The sequence below is a fragment of the Muntiacus reevesi genome, chromosome 17 (assembly GCF_963930625.1).
Source record: "Muntiacus reevesi chromosome 17, mMunRee1.1, whole genome shotgun sequence".
Classification (NCBI taxonomy): domain Eukaryota; kingdom Metazoa; phylum Chordata; class Mammalia; order Artiodactyla; family Cervidae; genus Muntiacus; species Muntiacus reevesi.
The window spans coordinates 1489482-1509561 of record NC_089265.1 but is presented as its reverse complement, the minus strand read 5'-3'; the positions used below and the strand labels follow the sequence as shown (position 1 = coordinate 1509561).

Here is a 20080-nt window from a genome sequence, read left to right as displayed (position 1 = left end):
CTCACAGCCGAGAAAACATAAAACAGAAGCAATGTTGTAAAAAAATTCAATAAAGACTTGAAAAATAGTCCACGTCAAAAAACTTTTAAAAATTAATAGTAATATTCTTTCTTCAAGACGTAACACTTAGAACCTGTAACCACCCAAGTTTACACTTACATAGTTGTTGTCAACTGCTATTCCACAACCTGCACCTTCAACCAGGCAAATTCTGGGGACAAACTCTGCATGGAAAACATTAACAGCTGCTTACCCCTGGTCCTTCCAACTTCTCCCTTGCTGACAGAACCTTCATTTTGTGTGGCTGGTGATGTGCCTAACTGCAGGGAACAAATGAGGATTGTTCTAACCAGTCAGTAATCCTCCTAGACAGTGATCAGTCTAGGTGCGGGCATGTAACTCAGTTCTGGCCAGCGACAGAAGAGGAAGTCTACTGACGGGGTTTTTGAAAATTATGCTTCCAGATTAAAAAAAATAATAATAACAAAAGAAAATTCTTCTTTGTCCCCTTGCTCCTTCCTTCTGACTTGATACACTCCTATGGAAAACTATAAATGAAGACATCACCAATCCTGGAAAGATGCAAAGAGCTGGTCCTCCTATGTCTTTCCACTACCCTGCGTTTCTAAAGTGCTTCATATAAAGGACCAGGGAGCTACTTAAACAGAGAAAAACGGGTATGGTGTTAAACTTCACCTGATTTTTCAAATTATGAATACATGTGTTTATCTGGTTTATAACTTTGTAATTAAAATTAGGGGGAAAAATCCACCAACAAGGAAGAGAGCAAATGACCAATAACAGCAAAACACTGTTGTTGCTTTTCTAAATCAAACATTCAAGATACAAGGCAGTGAGAACCTGAACTGCCAACACTCTGAAAAGAAGGGAAACAGGTGCCAGCCTCGGCCTCTGTGCCCCGAGTCGCTTCGGGTTCACAGCAGCACTGAGACCGTGCCCTCCAGCTGAGCGCGCACCCGTCTCCCGGGCCAGAGACAGAACCACTATGAGTGGGCGTGAAGGGGCCAGCGTCCTGCAGAAAAGAGACACAGCACTTCAGACCATGATACCTTCCTCTTAAAAGAGCTCCAGTTCCTGAACTTCAGGAGCGAGAGGCTGAGAAACCAAGCGCAGAGCAGCGGTTAAGAGACTGAAGCGGCAAGCAGAGCTGTCATCAGTCTCAGCCAGGCACACAGAACCTGAGAGTCTCCGTGAACACACCAGGCTCTCTACTACACCCGCACGGGCTATGCCCTAAAAATAGAGTGAGCCGAAAATAGACCAAACCTCAGAGAGCCTGAAACCAGGCTGCAATTCTCTCCATCTTTGACGGGGTCATTGCAATTGGCTCCTGGACTACCCGTCTGCCAAAAACTCTAAATACACTCTGGTGAAGGTACCACCGTCACCAGAGCACCTGGAAGTATTTGCATACAACATTCAGCATTCAATAAGGAATTACAGAGCCCATCTGCAGTCAAGGTCAAAGGACGGAAAACCAAGAGGAAAAGAGCAAGAGACACAGACTCACAGGTGACCTCGACATGAGAAGACTCAGACATGAACGTTTAAACGCGCGATTAGTGCAGAGGTGAAAAAAGCACACATACACACAAAAGCCACAGAGAATCTCTCCCAGAGTACAGAAGTCTATTTAAAGACAACCAAGTGGGACTTCTATGGCTGGCAAACAACTGCAATGCAAAACCTGACAAAAGATAATGAGACAGTGCTACACACCTGTGACAACAGCCAAACTCCAGAACACGAATACATCAAAAACTCAGCAGCAGGAGCTCTCAGTCACTGATGGTGGGAGAGCCAACGGGTGCGGCCACTTCTGGCTGTTTCTTATAAAACCACACATAATACTTGATCCAGTTAACTATCAGGTTCCTTGTTATTTACCACAATGAGGTGAAATGTCCAAATTAATAAAAGAAAACATAGAAGAAAGCATGAGAGACACAAGTGAAAAGATGTAGCAAATGTGACTGGCATCTTAAGAGGAAAGCGGGGGGCATACTGGAAATAATATTTGAGGACACCAGGTCAGAATTATCCAAAAATGAAAAAAAAGGAAAGGTCACAAGTCAGGAAGTGCTAATAACCCCAGCCAGGATAAACACAAAGAAAACTACACTTAGGCACACTATGATCAAGCTTAAGTTTCAGAAAAACCAAAGACAAAGTAAAAAGCCTAAAAGAAGCCAGAGTGGGGGAAAAATACAACTGACAACTGACTTTTCAACAGAAGGCAAGGACATGAGAATTACATCTTCGAAGTGTTCAGAAAAGATCAATGCAAATCTGGAATACGGCTGCAAAAATATCCTTCAGAAATAAAGATGAAACAAAGGCTTGTACAAAAACTGAGTGAACTTACTGCTAGCAGATTGCAATTAAAAGAAATACTAATGAGAGTTCTTCAGGAAGAAAGATAAGTATCCCAGATAGAAACACGAAAATGCCGGACAGAATAAAGAGCACAGGAAAAAGTAAAGTTCCGAAACCTAAACAGGCATCAACATAAGATAACAACGTCTTGTGCAGTTTAAAATATATAAAGAATTAAAATAGCAGACAACAATAGCACAAAAAGCAGGAGGAGAGAAAAGGGGCTAAAATATCCTAAGGCCCTTACATTTCCCATAAACTGGTAAAAGCACTCATTTATACCACCCCAAGCATGAAAACTGGAAGGAATCCACTAACCTTAAGTTTCATCCTAATTCTTCCACTATTTTAGCTCTGTCAAATGACTTATATATCCTTCAGCTGTCATAAATGAAATGAAGGCATATAACCAAGCTTGATGACTCATTTTATTTGTAATTAATTCACTCATTCAATAAATAAGTACCAACTATATGTCCAAAGGGCTTCCCTGGTGGCTCAGTGGCAAAGAATCTGCCTTAACCAATGCAGATGTGGGTTCGATCCCTGGGTCAGGAAGATCCCCTGGAGAAGGGAATGGCAATCCACTCCAGTATTCTTGCCTGGGAAATCCCACGGACAGAGGAGCCTGGAAGGTTATAGGCCATGGGGTCACAAACAGTCAGACACGACTTTGCAACTGAATAACAACAACAAATATGTCAAGAAAGAAAAGTACTAATTTATAGTAGAACTAATAAGAATACATGTTATAATCTCTAGAGTAAACCATCAAATAAAATATAAGAGAATGCATAACTAACAGTATTGGAGGGAAGAGAAAGGAAGCAAGATGGGGAAAAAAAAAAACCAACTGTGATAAATAGAACAGAAATAGAAAGACAGTAGACTTGAACCTAAATATATCAGTGGTTACATTAAATGTAAACAGACTACATTTACATAAAACCAATGTGAAAAACGAAGCTCATATATATGCTGGGTTTCGGTACATCCATGCGTGCTCTGTCCCTTCAGTCGTGTCTGACTCTTTGAGACCCCATGGAGGTAGGCTGCCAGGCTCCTCTGTCCATGGGGATTCTCCAGGCAAGAACACTGAAGTGGGTACCCATGCCCTCCTCCAGGGAATCTTCCCAACCCAGGGATCAAACTCATGTCTCTTTATGTCTCCTGCATTGGCCGTTCTTTACCACTAGCGCCACCTGGGTTTTGGTACAAAGATAGCCAAGTATTTCAATGTATGTAACAGGAAAAAGTCCAGAAACAGACCTATAGAAATACATCCACTTGATAGATGAGAAAGATGTCACTTCGATACACTGGATAATGGAAGATTTTTCAATATATGGGCCGAATGGTTGTGCATATAGGAAAAAATGAATCTGAACACTTATATCACATATAAAAATTAACTGCAGTTAGATTATAAAATTACATGTAAAAGACACACAAAAAATAAAACTTCTAGGAGATAAGGAGAGAATACCTTCTTGACCTTGAGGTAAGGGAAGCTATCTTAACACAGAACAGGAAAAATATAAAGAATAAAGGAAAACATTAACTGGGCTTCATTAAAATTGACAACATCTTCATCAAAAGATTCTATTAAGAGCAAGAGAAAACATTTGCAATACATAAATCTAACAAAGGACTCAGTCAGAATGCATAAAGAACTCTTAGGCAAAAGGACTGAACAGGCACATCAAAAGACGCTATCTAAAAAGTCAAACAACACACAAAAGTCATTTAAACTCATAAGCCATTAGGCAAATGTAAATCAAATCCCAAATTTGAGATTCCTGCACCCACATCAGAAGAGCCAAAATTTCTAAACCAATAACATCAGGTATCGGTGAAGATGTGAAGCAAGCAGAACTCTAACACACTGCTGACACAGTGTACAGACTGTAACCACCCGTGACAGGATCTGACACCCACACACCCGTCATCTAAGGGGCCATCTCGAGGGGTGAATCCTGCAGAACTGTGTACATGATATGCACTATGAAAATTCTCAGCACTGTTATTGTTAATAGCCAAAACCTAAGAAAAATTAATTTAAAAAATCTAAATATACTGAAGTGTATTTACAAATGGCATACTACATGGCAATGAAAATCAATTAACTACTGCTATATTCAACAACATAGATGAATCAAAAAACAAGTAAATGATACCAGACTCAAAAGAGTATATATAGTATAAATCCTTTTACATAAAGTTTAAATATCTGCAGATGTAATCTATGGTGACAGAAATCAAAATAATAGTTACCTCTGAAACTGGGAGGGGAAACATGGGCAGATTACTGGGAAACTGGTCATGTTTTATTTCTTAATTAAGGTATATGAGTGTAACTACTTTGTAGAAATTCATTCATTTCCATGCTTGTGACATGGTGATTATTGTGCTAGTTAATTTTATGTATCCACGAGGCTGGGCAAAGAGATGCCCAGATAGTATCCCGTCTGTGCGTCTGCGAGGGCCTTTCCTGAAGAAATGAGCATTTGAACTGGCAGACTGAAAACTCTGCTCTTGCTGGAGCCGCCCTCAGACATCAGCACCACGGGGCCTGGGCCCGCAGGCGCGGACTGGGCCTCAAGTCACTGGCTCCCCGAGTTCCCAGGCCTTTGGATTTGGACTGGAACCACACCACCAACTCTCTTGAGCTCCCACTGTGCAGCTGGCAGACGGTGGGACTTCTCAGCCTCCACCATCACATAAGCCAATCTTTCATAATAAATCTCTTTCTGTATGTCTCTGTCTCTCTCTATATATAATATATACCATGTAAGTTTTGCTTTTCTGCTTCAACTACAGTTGTTTGTCTACCTCTCTGCAGTATATTATACTGAAATTTTTAAGTTTATCCATATACGAGGGTTTCTTTTGTGCTTCCCTGGTGGCTCAATGGTAAAGAATCTACCTGTAATGCACGCAACTCAGGTTTGATCCCCGGGTTGGGGAAGACCCCTTAGAGAAGAATACAGCAATCCACTTCAGTATTCTTGCCTGGGAAATTCCATGGACAGAGGAGCCTGGTGGGCTACAGTCCATGGAGTTGCAATAGAGTTGGACAGAACTGAGTGACTAAACAACAACTGAAAAGTAGACACCAGTGTAGCTGCACAACACTGTGAATGGACTAAATTCCACTGAATTGTACACTTTAGAATGGTTACATGAATCACTGCAATTAAAATAAAAATAGGGACTTCCCTGGTGGTCCAATGGCTAAGACTCCACGCTCCCAATGCAGGGGGCTCAAGGTTCAACCCCTGGTCGGGGAACTGAATTCCATAGGCCACAACTAAGAGTTCACATGCCACAACTAAAGATTCCGTATGCCGCAACTAAGACCCAGCACAGCCAAATAAATTAGTAAAAAATAAAACAACAAAACAGTCATCCCAAAACTTAACCTCAATAAAACAATGTCTATCAGTAGACATTCATGACGACAAATATTAAGAGCTGTAATGTCAAACTTACCCACTACTGTGTCACCATCTAACAAATTGTCATCTTCAGAAGTCTGGAAGTCCATAATAACACCTGCCCCGTCTAAAAGTTCCTCATCACTACTCACACTGGTTATACTGTTGTAGCTGTTTCTGCAGTAGCCTCTATGAAACAGCTGCTCAGACTCCATTTAGCTGTCTGGTTATCTGAAAAAAAAAAGGGGGGGCGGGGGAGAAATGGCTTTAACATTTTCCCAACATATAATAAAAACCATGTACTTTAACAATTTAAAGAAAACTTCTGATCTCTGTATTAAAAAAAAAAATACCAACTTCATTCACTGTAACAATAGCTAACTCTACTGGGTTAAGTCTTTGGGAATCACTTAATAATTCTATTTTCACCAAGCAGTTGTAAAAAGGAATGAAGAACTTCTTCAGGTAATGGTATAAAGTAATCTCTCAGACCCATTGTTTCAAAATACAAAGTACAGAAAAGTGTTTACAATATACTATAGTATATGCAAGGGCTTCCCTGGTGGCTCAGATGGTACAGAATCCACCTGCAATGTAGGAGACCAGAGTTCAATACCTGGGTCAGGAAGATCCCCTAAAGAAGGAAATGGCAACCCACTCCAGTATTTTTGCCTGGGAAATCCCATGGACAGAGAAGCCTGGCAGGTTACAGTCCATGGGGTCAAAAGAGTTGGACATGACTTAGCAACTGAATGACAGCCACGGTGGGGCTTCCCCTCAAAGAAAGGCAGCTGTGGGAGGGGCTGACCTGCAGCACTCAACTGGCTGTGTGTGTACAGACTGCCTCTGGAGAGAGTTCTGAGAAAGTTGCCCACAGGAGAAAGGAACAGTGGCTGAGGCATCAGGTATGAAAGAGAGACATTATGTCCCTTCTGGATATCTCACCAGGTGCAAATACTAATGTGAAAGTAATGTCATTTAAACATCTGTAAAATTCCATTCTCCTCTCATCACTTAAAAATTTAAAGCTTCAAAGCCCATAGTCAAATATCAGCCATGAAAATATGGTGATAGGTCACTATTTGCATTTCTTCCCAGAAAAGAATTAACAAGCAAGAACGCGTTTTCACTGCTTACTCCGTACCTTAAGAACAATGTACCTCCCGAATAGCCTGGTGTTTTAAATGCATCTACCTACTGGCTCAACATCAAAACGAGTGAGCGAGACATCAGCAAAAGGTTTGCATGTGGGACTTGAAGGCTAGAATCACAGGAGCAGTTCATCCAGTAAACCTGGTAAAACAAGATTTCTCAGCTCTATCACGATGAGCACACACATGAGTAAAGGTGAGTGGAAGTACGCATGGTCCACTTTCAGTGCTGAAATCTAGCACACAAGACTTGAAGGTCAAGGCACTCTCTACTTCTCGGGATATTTTCCTCTGGCCGGGTGGGGCTGGGGTGGGGGAGAAGTAACCTCTAAGAACTATAACAATTAAAAATTACGGGGTCGCAAAGAGTCGGACATGACTGGGCAACTGAACAACAACTTTTAAAAGATGTAAAAATTACCTAACTTAAAGAGAAGTTAAGAGAAGGTGGAGCTTGAGAGCTCTGGTCTGAACATCTTATGCAGTAAGTAGAACATAATACACAGATAACAGTGGTCAAATATATCAGACTGTTGACCTAATCAAGCAGGTAAAAAGAGAGATGTATTCAGTGTTCAATAAACAAGGCCTTTCGACAACAATGCTAATCTGGTCGTGGTAGAATAACCAAAAACTAGCACCTAAGTTACAAAGAAAATCTTAAATATTTACTGCTTTGCAACTTTACTGATGTTTCATGATTACCTCTACCAAAAATGGCCTATTATATATAGAGATCTGTTAGAATATATTAATTAAAACAAGAGTTTTATTTCAAGGTACACGTTAGAATAGTATGAAAATAACTGTTTATGCTAAGAACTGTGCAGTGTCCTCAAAGGTGATCAAATTCAACATTGTGGCTCTTGAGTAAAAGCACGAACACTTCAAAAGTCATTTTGATTTTGATGTAGCAAAGCACATACACTAAGATTTTGCAAAGAACACAGACACTATTCTTCACTTCTTTACGTGACGGTCACACTGGAAGCACTTAATGCTTGTGATGACATACGTCAATGGACATTAATTTGCTAGAGGCTGTATAACACTGAGAAATCGCTCTAAAGTAAAACTATGTCCTGGGCCCTCCATCAGCAAGTTCCAACACAACTCCTCCATTTTGTCCTTGGAAGTCCCTCAAAAACTGTTAGTGATAACTTGTAACTTAACCCCTTCACAGTGTTTAAAAAACTTCATTTCACAAACACTTCTGACACATCTAAACTTCACAGCTTTCTCTGTAACAAAAGCAACCAACTCTGTTTCAAAGTTTATTAAGATCAGGTCTGTGTGGGTTCCTATTTCTATAAATTCAATAACTTTAAAAAACTATTCTTATTAACCCAGAAACCTGTAGAGCTGAACTGTCTGACCAGCAGCCACTAGCCCTGAAACATGGCTCTAAGGAGAAGTATCTACTGGATTCCTGTGATTTCATGACAAAAGGAATGCCAAATATTTCATTAATAATTTTATATTGATTCCATGATGAAACAAATGGGCTTTCCCCAGTGGCTCAGCAGTAAAGAATCTGCCTGCAATGCAGGAGACACAGGTTCCATCCCTAGGTCAGGGAGATCCCCTGGAGGAGGAAATGGCAACCCACTCCAATATTCTTGCCTGAGCAATCCCATGGACAGAGGAGCCTGGCAGGCTACAGTCCATGGGGTCACAAAGAGTCAAATAAGAATAAGCACGCACATGTGCACTGAAATAATACTTTAGATATAATAGGTTAAATAAAATATATCATTAAAACTAATCTCACCACTTTCTTTTTAATTTGGCTACTAAGAAATTAAAAGTTATACCTGTGGCTTGTATTTGCAGCACAGGTATTTTTATTGCGTGACACTGCTATAGTCAAGAATCTATGAAAGCATAGAGTAAGTACACAGAAGGAATCTGGACACCAGTGTTAAACTGCTTTAGGTTCTAAACTCCATCCCCAGGCTTGATCACAAAAGGCTATTTAACCATAATACAGCAACTGAAATTCTGCATATAAAAAAAATGAACACTACAGTCTTATTTTTCCTTTTAAACAGTCAAAAACATATTTAAAACCATTTCAAATCACTTTAACAGACACAGTGACTTGCGAATATACTCCTATAGAGCTATGAGGAGTAGAGCTAATTCGAGAAAAATGCCCAGGGAGAAAACTGGTGCGCTGCAGTGACTTCCTCAACAATCCATGCACCATCACCCTGGCCCTTCGCATCTCTTCTCCACCCTGCAGCCAGCATGATCTTTTCCCAGGGCAGGCCTGATGCTTACCTCTCCCCATGCCATGGATTAAGGCCTTCTCATCATGTTTAGCCAGCAAACTCTTCAACACAGCAGACAAGCCTCTCCCACCCCTCCCAGACACACACCCTCCTCTGGGCCCTAGGAGGCTGCCCTGGCTCCTGCCCAGACTCAGCTGCTCTCTGGGCATGGAACAGGCCCTCCCCTCTTCATGGAGGTGACAGTCCTATGTATCCTTCTGCTCTCACCTCAAGCACCCTCTAGCCAGTGAACAAACTCTCCAGCAGAGTTTATATGTCAGGCATCACCCTAAGCACATTGCAAACTAACTCATTTAGTATCTGTACTAACCGCAGCTCCAAAGCTCAGGCTCTACTGTTATCCCCATTTCAAGGGGACGACACTGATGCAGGAAGAGTTGCAGTAACTGTTGCAAAGTCATGTGCTGTAATGAAAGCTGCCTCAGCACCCGTCCACCTGGGCCGGCCGCCCTGACCAGGTCCAGCTCACACGGTGAGTTCCCCCGCCTCCTCTGACGGCACACACCGCAGCTGCAGGGTCACCCTGCTTCACGGGATAACTGATGGCTGTCTGTCGCCTGGAAGGCGGCACAAGGCCTGGCTGAGCCCATTTCTGCATAGCACCATGCATCTATTAACAGGGGTTCACTTTTTAAAATTTTTACTTGGAGACAATGGAGATGAGATGGCTGGGCGGCATCACCAATGCAGTGAACATGAACTTGGGCAAACTCCGGCCTGCTGCTGCCCATGGGTCGCAAGGAGTCGGACACGACTGGGTGACAGAGCAGCAATGGTGATTTTGCATGCAGCTGCAGTAAGGAATCCAAAGAGCGCCTGCGTCGCCTCCCCTGAGCATCCCCCAAGGTCACGCGGTGACACCAACACAGAGCCTCCCCTCACAAGGACCCCTCCTGCTGCCTTTACAGCCACACCCACTCTCCTCCAGCCCCCTAGCACCGCCTCCTAAGCCCTGGCGACCTACAACCTGCTCTCTATTTCTGTAACTCTGCTGCGTCAACAGCACTGTACCAATGGAGTCATGTCGTCCATGCCTTTGGGGATGAGCTGTCCGCTTGGCACCCGGCAAGGCTCTCTAGAGAGCCGTCCAGGGCTGGGGTCTATCAACAGTCCTTCCCTCTTTACGGCGGCACCGTGCTCCATGACACCGACAGCACGTATGTTTCTTTAGCCATTCACCTGTGGAAGAGCATCTGGCTCTTCTCTAGCTTTAGGCTATCACAAACAAAGCCACAATAAATACCCATGTACAGATTTCTTTGTGAACTTAGTCTTCATTTCTACGGGATAAAAGCCAAGGACTGCTATTACTGTGCCACATGGTAACTGCATGTCTGGCTTCTAAAGAAACCGCCAATTTAACATCCCTACCCACGATGTCTGGGTGAGCCTGGTTTTCCACATCCAAACCGGCCCTCGGTGGTGTGTTTGTTGTCACCATTCTGACAGGTGTGTTTTGGTATCGCATGGTTCTTTTAACGTGGTTTCCCTAACGGCTAATGTTGAACATATTTTAAGCGCTTACTTGCTACCTGCATATCCTCCTCAGCGATATGACTGTTCTTATCTTTTGCCAATTTTCTAATTGAATTGTTGTCCGAATTTCATATTTTAAAATAGGTATCTTAGATACTAGGCCTTTGTCAGATGTGTTGTTTGCAAGCATTTTCTCCCACTCTGTAGCTTGGTCTTCTTTCTAACAGGGTCTTGCTTGTTGTTTTGTTGCTAAGATGTATCTGACTGTTTTGTTACCCATGGACTGTAGCCCGCCAGGCTCCTCTGTCCATGGGATTTCCCAGGCAAGAATACTGCAGTGGGTTGCCATTTCCTCCTCCAGGGTATCTTCCTGACCCAGGAATCGAACCTGTATCTCCTACACTGGCTGGTCTATTCTTTACCATTGAGCCATCAGGGAAGCCCTTTAACAGGGTCTATCATGAAGCAAAAGTATTTAATTTTGATGAAGTTCAATTTATCAATATTTCCCTGAAGGATTATACTTTTGGCATCAACTCTAGGATATCTACTACCAAAAATTTCTCCCAAATTTTTTCCTAAAAATTTTATAATTTTACATTTTATATTTAACTCTAGTCCAGAGGACGAGATGGTTGGATGGCACCACTGACTCAATGGACGTGAGTTTGAGCAAGCACCACGAGATGGTGAAGGATAGGGAAGCCTGGCGTGCTGCAGTCTGTGGGGCTGCAAAGAGTCAACCACGACTGAGTGACTGCAGTCCAACTGTAGTCCCCGTTGAGTGGACGTCTGTGTAAGTGGCAAGACACAGGCTGAAGCTGGTTTCTGGATGTGTGATGTCCAGCTGCTCCAGGGTCACTTGCCAAAATGGTTATCTTCCCCCTGCTGACTTGTTCTGCGGCCTCTGCTAAAAATTAGTTGGGCTTATTATGTGAATCTGTTTCAAAGCCCTCTGTTCTGTTTCACAGTTCTCTGTTATGTTTTGTTGATCTGTGTTTCTACACCTACAGCAATAACACACAGTACCGACTACTGGAGCTCCTGACGTTGGAGAGGTTGATTTCTCACACCTGATTCTTATTTCCCGAAATTGTTTTTGTTATTCTAATTCCTTTGCTTTCCCATACTTTAGAATAGTCTGTCTGTATCTACAGAATTTTCCTGGGTCAGTTAACTGTCTATGGTGTGGATAACAAACTGATATATCTGTACCTGGATGATGTATGAGAACTCAGATTCAACGAGACCTATGCTGAACACAAACCTGCTTGTCCTCCTGCCTCACTATCTCAGTTTACAGCATCACCATTTACCTAGTAGGCAAAGTCAGTTTTCCGAGTTACTGATTAATGTATTTGACAGACTTTTTGCTGAGCACTCAGCATGTGCTGGGGTCCTGAGTAAGAAGAAGTCCCTATTCCCAAGGTGGTGAAGGTGAAAGGCACACATGCAATTACACACGGCATGAGAAGCGCACAGGAGAGGCACGCGGCGAGTACAGGCGGCGGCAGGAAGTGAGAAGCGCACAGGAGAGGTACGCAGCAAATACACTCGGCGGCGACAAGAAGTGAGAAGCGCACAGGACAGGTACACAGCAAGGACAGGTACACAGCAAGGACAGGTACACAGCAAGTACAGGCGGCGGCACGAAGTGAGAAGCGCACAGGAGAGGCAGCAGCGAGTACAGGCGGCGGCAGGAAGTGAGAAGCGCAAAGGAGAGGTACGCAGCAAATACACTCGGAGGCGACAAGAAGTGAGAAGCGCACAGGACAGGTACGCAGCAAATACAGGCGGCGGCAGGAAGTGAGAAGCGCACAGGAGAGGCACGCGGCGAGTACACTCGGCGGCGGCAGGAAGTGAGAAGCGCACAGGACAGGTACACAGCAAGTACAGGCGGCGGCAGGAAGTGAGAAGCGCACAGGAGAGGCACGCGGCGAGTACACTCGGCGGCGGCAGGAAGTGAGAAGCGCACAGGACAGGTACACAGCAAGTACAGGCGGCGGCAGGAAGTGAGAAGCGCACAGGAGAGGTACACAGTAAGTACAGGCGGCGGCAAGAACACACAGGAACACGCTGCTGCCCGGGAACGTCTGCAAACACTGAAGAGGACACGAGCACTGCAGGATCAGGATGCGTTAACTAGACCAACCGTGAGGCGACAAGGCAATGAGGGGAGAAAGCAGCGTCATGCGACCTGCTCAGTCAGCTCGTGTAAGAGGTGGGGACTACAGGCCAGCTGGGGAGGCGCCCAGAAACAGGGAGGGGCTCTTGGGTTCTGCTGAGGAGCCAATTCACACACTCATGTCAACACATGGTAAACCACAAAGCCTTTTAAGAGAAGTCACCTGATCGGAAGTGAACTTTAACAAGCCAACCGCGGCGACTGTGTGGAGGACTGAAGAGAAGGGCAGGAGACTGAAGACCAGCTCAGGGGAGGAGTCCGGGGGCCCTTACTCCAGGGCCTTCAGCAAGCCTGAGTATAACACAGTGAGGGCATCACCGCACCGAGTCACAGTGACGTGACAGCAGAAAGGGCTGTCAGGACCACGGAGGAGGCCATGGTAACTAACAGAATGCGAGCAGGCAGCAGGCTAGGGCTAGATACCCGCTTGGTCTCTGGCTTGATTAACTGATTCAAGAGTTGGAAGAAACAAAGTGCCGTCTCCCGAAGCTTGCAGGCCTGAGCACCAGAGCGTGCTTTCCACACGCAGAGCCAAGGCCAGACTAGAGAAGGGGATGGTGACTGAGCACCGATGTGCTCCCCAAACTGCACACTGAGCATTCTGCCCCGAACTGGGGGCTGGGGAGCAGAACGCGGGAGACGGGACATGCGGCTCAGGGGCCCAGAGCTGAGGGAGGTACGCTGACTCTCCAGAACTCCCAAAAAGGTTCTGGCTTCTCATCAGGGGAACTGGGGTGGGGGCTGAGGACCACCGCTAAGCTTCCAAGGCGGGTCTGTCAGCTATCTGACAGAACAGCAGGCACAACTAGAGAGAAAAGAAAAGCCCAGGTGTCAGCAACCAGAGAGATGAACGCAAGTCTCAGGATCGATGACAGCAGTGAGGGAAAACCCTGAGTGATCTACCACTTGGCCCCAAGGAGCTTTCTGGTAGAAACATCTCAGGAGCTAAATGAGCAAGATACTTGTCCAAGATTAAAATGTGACCATGAATTTCAACAGAATCACTTACTCCTTTACTGAAGCTTATAAAACAGCAACTCATGTACCAGAAACTGTAAAAAAATAAAATAAAATATAAATAAAATTTTTATTGATTGATGGCATAAATTACACTTCTTACTGTCCTCAGGGATATGATAACTTTTTCCTACAAATTTGTAAGTATCCATATAATAAAAGGGGACACACATCACAAAAGACACCAGAACTGTTTGAAGAGTTCAGAGAGAAGACCACATCCGACGGTTGCTGATGATGACAAGCATTCTTTGGAAGAGATACCCGACCTGGATCTTAAAAATGGGGGAGGGGGGTATTCACTGGTGGTCAAGGGGTTAGGACTCAGAGCTTCCAGTGCTGTTGGGGACCTGAGTTCAAACCCTGGGCAGTGAACTAATCTCTCATAAGCCACCATGACACAGCTGGGGGAAAAAAAAAAAAAAAAGGTGGGACCTCACTGGGGCAGAGATGAGAGAAGAGGTTAGTTAGCTGAAGCAAAAGCACTGGCATGAATCAAGCTATGGAGTCAAGAGGGTAACAAAGACATCTACGGATGAGAGAGTTTATGCACAGAACACAAGTCCAACACAAGGTTCACGGTCAAATAAGTTTGGGTAATAAAACACACACCCCCAGAAACGTCAAGGCTAAGAGCATGAGAAAGCTTCTTGAGAAAACAAAACTTATTAACAGTTTCTCAAATCTATTTTACAAAGGAACGGTTCCTCTATCCTTTACAACATCATGAAACGTCAATCACGACATCAGAACATCACCAGATTAAAGAATGTATCCTGATACAAATAGTCAGTACTTATAAGAAACAACGATAATTAAACTGATTTCTTCCCAATGTAACATTTGTTGACATTTTATTCTACTGTCTATTAAGATAGCTGCATGTCTAAATTGCTGCACCTTTTATATTTTTCTTCGAAAAAGTACTAAATGCATAACCTGCTAAAGGAGGCGGCTATCTATTCTGAAGAAAATTTCCTTAGATCCAGTAAAAAAAGTAAATGTCAGATGATTTTAAAAGGAAAAACACACACACAAGTACAAAGCTCAGACTATCACAAGCGAAAAGGTAAACAACCCAACAATAAGATGCTGTAGAAGACGTACACTTTGAAAACTAATTTTCATGACTTTATAAGACAAAAACTGTTTAACTACTTCCCATGAGGGCAAGAAATATGTCTACCTGACTTGGTTACAATCAAAGTTGCAGATCAAATCTCTCTATATTTCAGCAATGCAAATGGGCAGTTTCCTCATGTAGGTTCATCTTTCATTTTATTCTTAACTGAAGAACACTGAACTTTAAGAATCAAAATGTATAATAGCTACTATGTTTAAATACACATGTGAAAGTATAATTAAAAAAAAAACACAACAGTTTATCAGAGTTGTGGAAGAATTTTAAAAAAGGATACTCCAGAGCTTTTATGATTTTATATTACTTTTATATTGAAGAATGAATAGACCTATGATACCACCTCTCTCACCCTACCTTTTCTTTTAGTATTTTGTTGAGTCTTACTTGCCTTGAAGTGCAGCCACTGACAGCAAGAGGTCTGAAATCACAGTGTCAGGCTTCAGTCTCCATTCTGACACTGACTGAGACCTTGGGCAAGGTAGTCAGATCCTCTATGCATGTTTCCACGTCTCTATGATGGGAAAAATCAAAGTACCTACTCCAAGGAGCTGACAAGAGAACTCAGATAATACACAAAACCACTTCAGAAAGATCCTGAACCACAGAATTTGCTCAGTAAATGCTAACCCTTATCATATTTTAGGTCCCTGCTGAAAAGTTTTGACTAGAAACTAAGCTGAAAGTTCCACAAAGCAGTGACAGTGGCCCAGCTTCCCAGGATGCTGCTCTGGCCTCTGACCCACCACAGAGATCAAATCTGGCTTCCTGAGCAGTCTGAAAATCATTACCAACAGGTCACAACAGGAAATGGAAAGCCTATCACCATCATGAGCTGGAAAACAGCCAACTCACTAGCACAAAACCATAACCTGAGCAAACCTTTCCCCTAAACTGGATCTATCCAAAGCTAGATTAAGTCATTTGCATTCCTAATGAGCTTTGTATGATTGAAAATACATGATAAAACACAAGTTCCAACTAAAGATGTACGTACTATACATTCATATTGACCTCTTAAAATAATTTCAGGTGTGTTTCAAACAAAGAATCAGTCTTTGAAGAGTGTGTGGGGTAAGGTGTGGGAGGAGATGCAATCTGGCCTGGGTTCTGTCAATAATAGGCTGTTCCTATCAACCACAGGTCATAAACTGCAGGCTTAATCTGAGTAAATACCTGTACAGCACACACCTGACTTAAGCCCTATTGTGTAACAAAAAAACAATCAGGAGTGGCACCTTTTAAGGTGAAAATCAACCATCTATACAGGTGCATTTAACTCCTGTATATCCTCTCCTGCTACACAGTATTTTCTAGTGACTCACAAAGCAAGTAAAATGGACTGACATCAAATTATTTATGTAAAGACTCAACAATCCTTTGATTGTTGAATAAACCACATAAACCACAATGATGCTGCAGGAAGTGAAATGCATGGCTCACAAAGTTTATAGTTTGCAGAACTGAACTTCTGAATTATCAAAAAAAATAATAAAGTGCACTCATAAAAAAGTTACCTCATAAAAAAGAATTTTCTTCCAAAGGAAACACAAATTTCAGCCTCTAATATGCATAAGGTGTACATAATTGTCTTCTATGCGCTCCAGTTTTAAAATGCTGTGCAAATAGAGCACATAATATACAAAATCAATTTCTGTGTCTACGGTGGCCTCCAGTCCAAGTTTAAGATCAAAACACAAATGCTATGTATACACACAAACTATGGCTTGATATACACATAAATCTTTTAAGAAGTGACACTGAACAGTAAGTGTATATTTGGGCAAATTTTGCGAAAGTGAAACCCACAATCTCTTCCTGGCACCTACGTCTACTCTGTTCAAAGGTCTTTTGGCAGTTTCTGAAGAAAGCAGGTGCAAGCTTAAAGAACGGTCTCGGGCCACACCTGCCGCTGGCTGGGTCAGCGTCCCGCAGGCCAGCCCGTCCCAGGATCATGGCTAGGCAAGCGACGCCGGCCCCGCCGGCTCCCGATCCCCGCCCGCCGCCGCCACTCACCTCGCCGCTCAGAGGCAGAGCATCCCCGGGGCCGCGTCCTGCGCCGCCGGCGGGCTCCGCATTTGAGGGCGGCGGGCGCGCCCAGCCCCACCGCGACCGCGACCCCACAGGGCTCAGCCAGGCGTGAGCCGCATCAAGTTGGAGCCGCCGGCTCTGAGGCCCTGGACTCGACCCGCTGCTGCCCAGAATCAAACACGACCGCCTTAAAGCTCACCTCCCTCTGGAGGGACCACAGCTGCAGCCATGCTCCAACTCGGGGAGAAACTGGAGCGGCCGGCCGCCAGCACCCCTCCTCGGCACTCGGCCCAACTCCAGCCACAGGCGGACGGTACCGCAGGAAGAGCTGCGGTTCCGAATCGTCCGGTCCGACCCACCGACCCGGGGAAGCGGACAGGAGCGGCTCGAGCAGGGCCGACAGGTGCGTCGGCGCCTGACGTCACCGCGTAGCCGTGAACGGCCGTTCAGCGTCCGGCCCGGTTGGAACCGCGTCGGTGCCCATTGGGCCGTAAGGGAGCAGGGGGCGGGACCTGTGGGAACAGTGGGCGGGGCTTATGGAGGCAGGGGGCGGGCCTTGTGGGAACAGTGGGCGGGTCGTGAGGAAGGAGTGGGAGAACCAGGTGGGAACAAGGGCGGACCTGTTGGGAAAAGGGGCTTGGCCGTGTAGCTGCAGGGGAGGACCTTAGGGGTGGTGGGCGGGCCTTATGGGTGGTGGGCGGGGCGTGTGGAGGCAGGAGGCGGGGCTCGGGCTCCTTGGGGCGGGGCCGGTAGGGGTGTGACCTTTCCCAGGTGGTTGGTCACGTCCAGCAGGCAGCGGGGTCCTCCGGGTGGTGACATCGCGAGAGGACAGAGGCGGCACCTGACTAGGCGCCGAAGGGCGCTGCGCGAGCTCGAGTTAGACCCCAGGCGGGGAGCACTACGGCCCCCGCAGGCGAGTCTGCAGTGGCGAGAGCGCTGATTCTGGGGACAGCCAGCCTGCCAGTCCATACAGGTGGCCCCGACACCGCGCCGGCACCCTGTTAGCCGTTACGAATTCTCAAAAATGCTTGGAAATTTGACTATTTTGGAGAAAACACGCAACCTGAGGAGGATTTGAATGGCAGAGCTGGATGAACTTCCTCTCGGCAAACACTTGTGGAACTCCTAAGGTGTGCCAGTGCGGATTCCAAGAGCAGGGAGGACCGCTCAAGGACAGGCCGGTGAGGGGCTCTGCGGAGTGGGGACGGCCTGAAACGCAAAGTGTGACCTCTGACCTGGAGCTGGGGAGGGGGGATGGTCAACAGCACCCGGTGACAAAGAAAGGAGGAAGGATAAAGGCGAATGGTACCTTGGTGTTACCGCATTGTAGGTGGGAGGGGGATACGAGGGAGGATGCAGGAGTCAGCCATTGTGCCCACGACTGTTGTGTTTTATCCACATAACTGGCAGTTGTTGGAAAGCTTTGTTGTTGTTATTGAGTAGTTTTTCTTCCCAAAATTTTACTATGAAAATTTTCAAACCCCGAAAACCTGAAAGATGAAATGAGTTCATTGAAAACTCATAAATGGTTTTTCACTTCTTTAAGGTATATTATAAATGCTCTAAAATTTTATGTTTTAGAAGTCTAAAGTCAAGTTACGGTAACTGCATATAATGTGGAAATGTTTTAATCATGGGCATGACAGGATCAGTCATCTAGATTCAAAATTTCTGCTCTGTTAGCTTCTTTTGTATTGAGGTCTATTTTTTCCCCCTGAAGTTTGTGTCAGTAGGATGCAGACATTATAAAACTCTACCCAGAGTTTCATCTCCTGAGAATAACAACCTGTGGGCTTCTGTGGTGGTCCAGTGGTTAAGAATCCACCTTGCAATGCAGGGGACACCCATTCCATCCCTGGTCCAGGAAGATCCCACATGGGTCTCGGCAACTAAGCCCTTCAGTTCAGTTCAGTCACTCAGTTGTGTCCAACTCTTGGCAACCCCATGAACTGCAGCACGCCAGGCCTCCCTGTCCATCACCAACTCCTGGAGTTTATTCAAACTCATGTCCTTTGAGTCAGTGATGCCATCCAACCATCTGATCCTCTGTCATCCCCTTTTCCTCCCGCCTTCAATCTTCCCCAGCATCAGGGTCTTTTCAAATGAGTCAGTTCTTTTTTTTTTTTTGAGTCAGTTCTTCGAATCAGATGGCCAACGTATTGGAGTTCCAGCTTTAACATCAGTCCTTCCAATGAATATTCAGGACTGATTTCCTTTAGGGTGGACGGGGTGGATCTCTTTGCAGTGCAAGGGACTCTCAAAAGTCTTCTCCAACACCACAGTTCAAAGGCATCAGTTCTTTGGCACTCAGCTTTCTTTATAGTCCAGCTCTCACATTCATACATGACTACTGGAAAAATCATAGCCTTGACTAGATGGACCTTTGTTGGCAAAGTAATGTCTCTGCTTTTTAATATACTGTCTAGGTTGATCATAACTTTTCTTCCAAGGAGCAAGCGTCTTTTAATTTCATGGCTGCAATCACCATCTGCAGTGATTTTGGAGCCCAAAAAAATAAAGTCTGACACCGTTTCCCTATCTATTCATCACGACGTGATGGGACCAGATGCTATAATCTTAGTTTTCTGCAAGTTGAGCTTTAAGCCAACTTCTTCACTCTCCTCTTTCACTTTCATCAAGAGGCTCTTTAGTTCTTCGCATAATGGTGGTGTCATCTGCATATCTGAGGTTATTGATATTTCCCCCGGCAATCTTGTTCTAGCTAGTGCTTCATGCAGCCCAACATTTCTCATGATGTACTCTGCATATAAGTTAAATAAGCAGGGTGACAATATACAGCCTTGACATACTCCTTTCCCAACTTGGAACCAGCCTGTTGTTCCATGTCCAGTTCTAACTGTTGCTTCCTGACCTGCACACAGATTTCTCAAGAGGCAGGTGAGGTGGTCTGGTATTCCCACCTCTTGAAGAAATTTCCACAGTCTACTGTGATC

At 44.7% G+C, this 20080-nt stretch overlaps 1 protein-coding gene across 4 annotated transcripts in view; it reads right to left on the bottom strand.

Annotated features, from left to right (window-relative positions):
- Positions 1-17540, bottom strand: part of CLCN3 (chloride voltage-gated channel 3) — a 91917-nt gene extending 74377 nt beyond the window's left edge. For 3 of the 4 annotated variants that reach the window (XM_065907966.1, XM_065907969.1, XM_065907971.1), the window contains exons 1-2: positions 17326-17540; positions 5890-6065 (exon numbers count right to left, since the gene is read on the bottom strand). In XM_065907966.1, coding sequence (XP_065764038.1) covers positions 5890-6049 — 160 coding nt within the window. In that variant the 5' untranslated portion in view covers positions 6050-6065; positions 17326-17540. The other variant, XM_065907967.1, reaches the window with a different exon arrangement.
- Positions 17541-20080: the final 2540 nt, after the last annotated feature.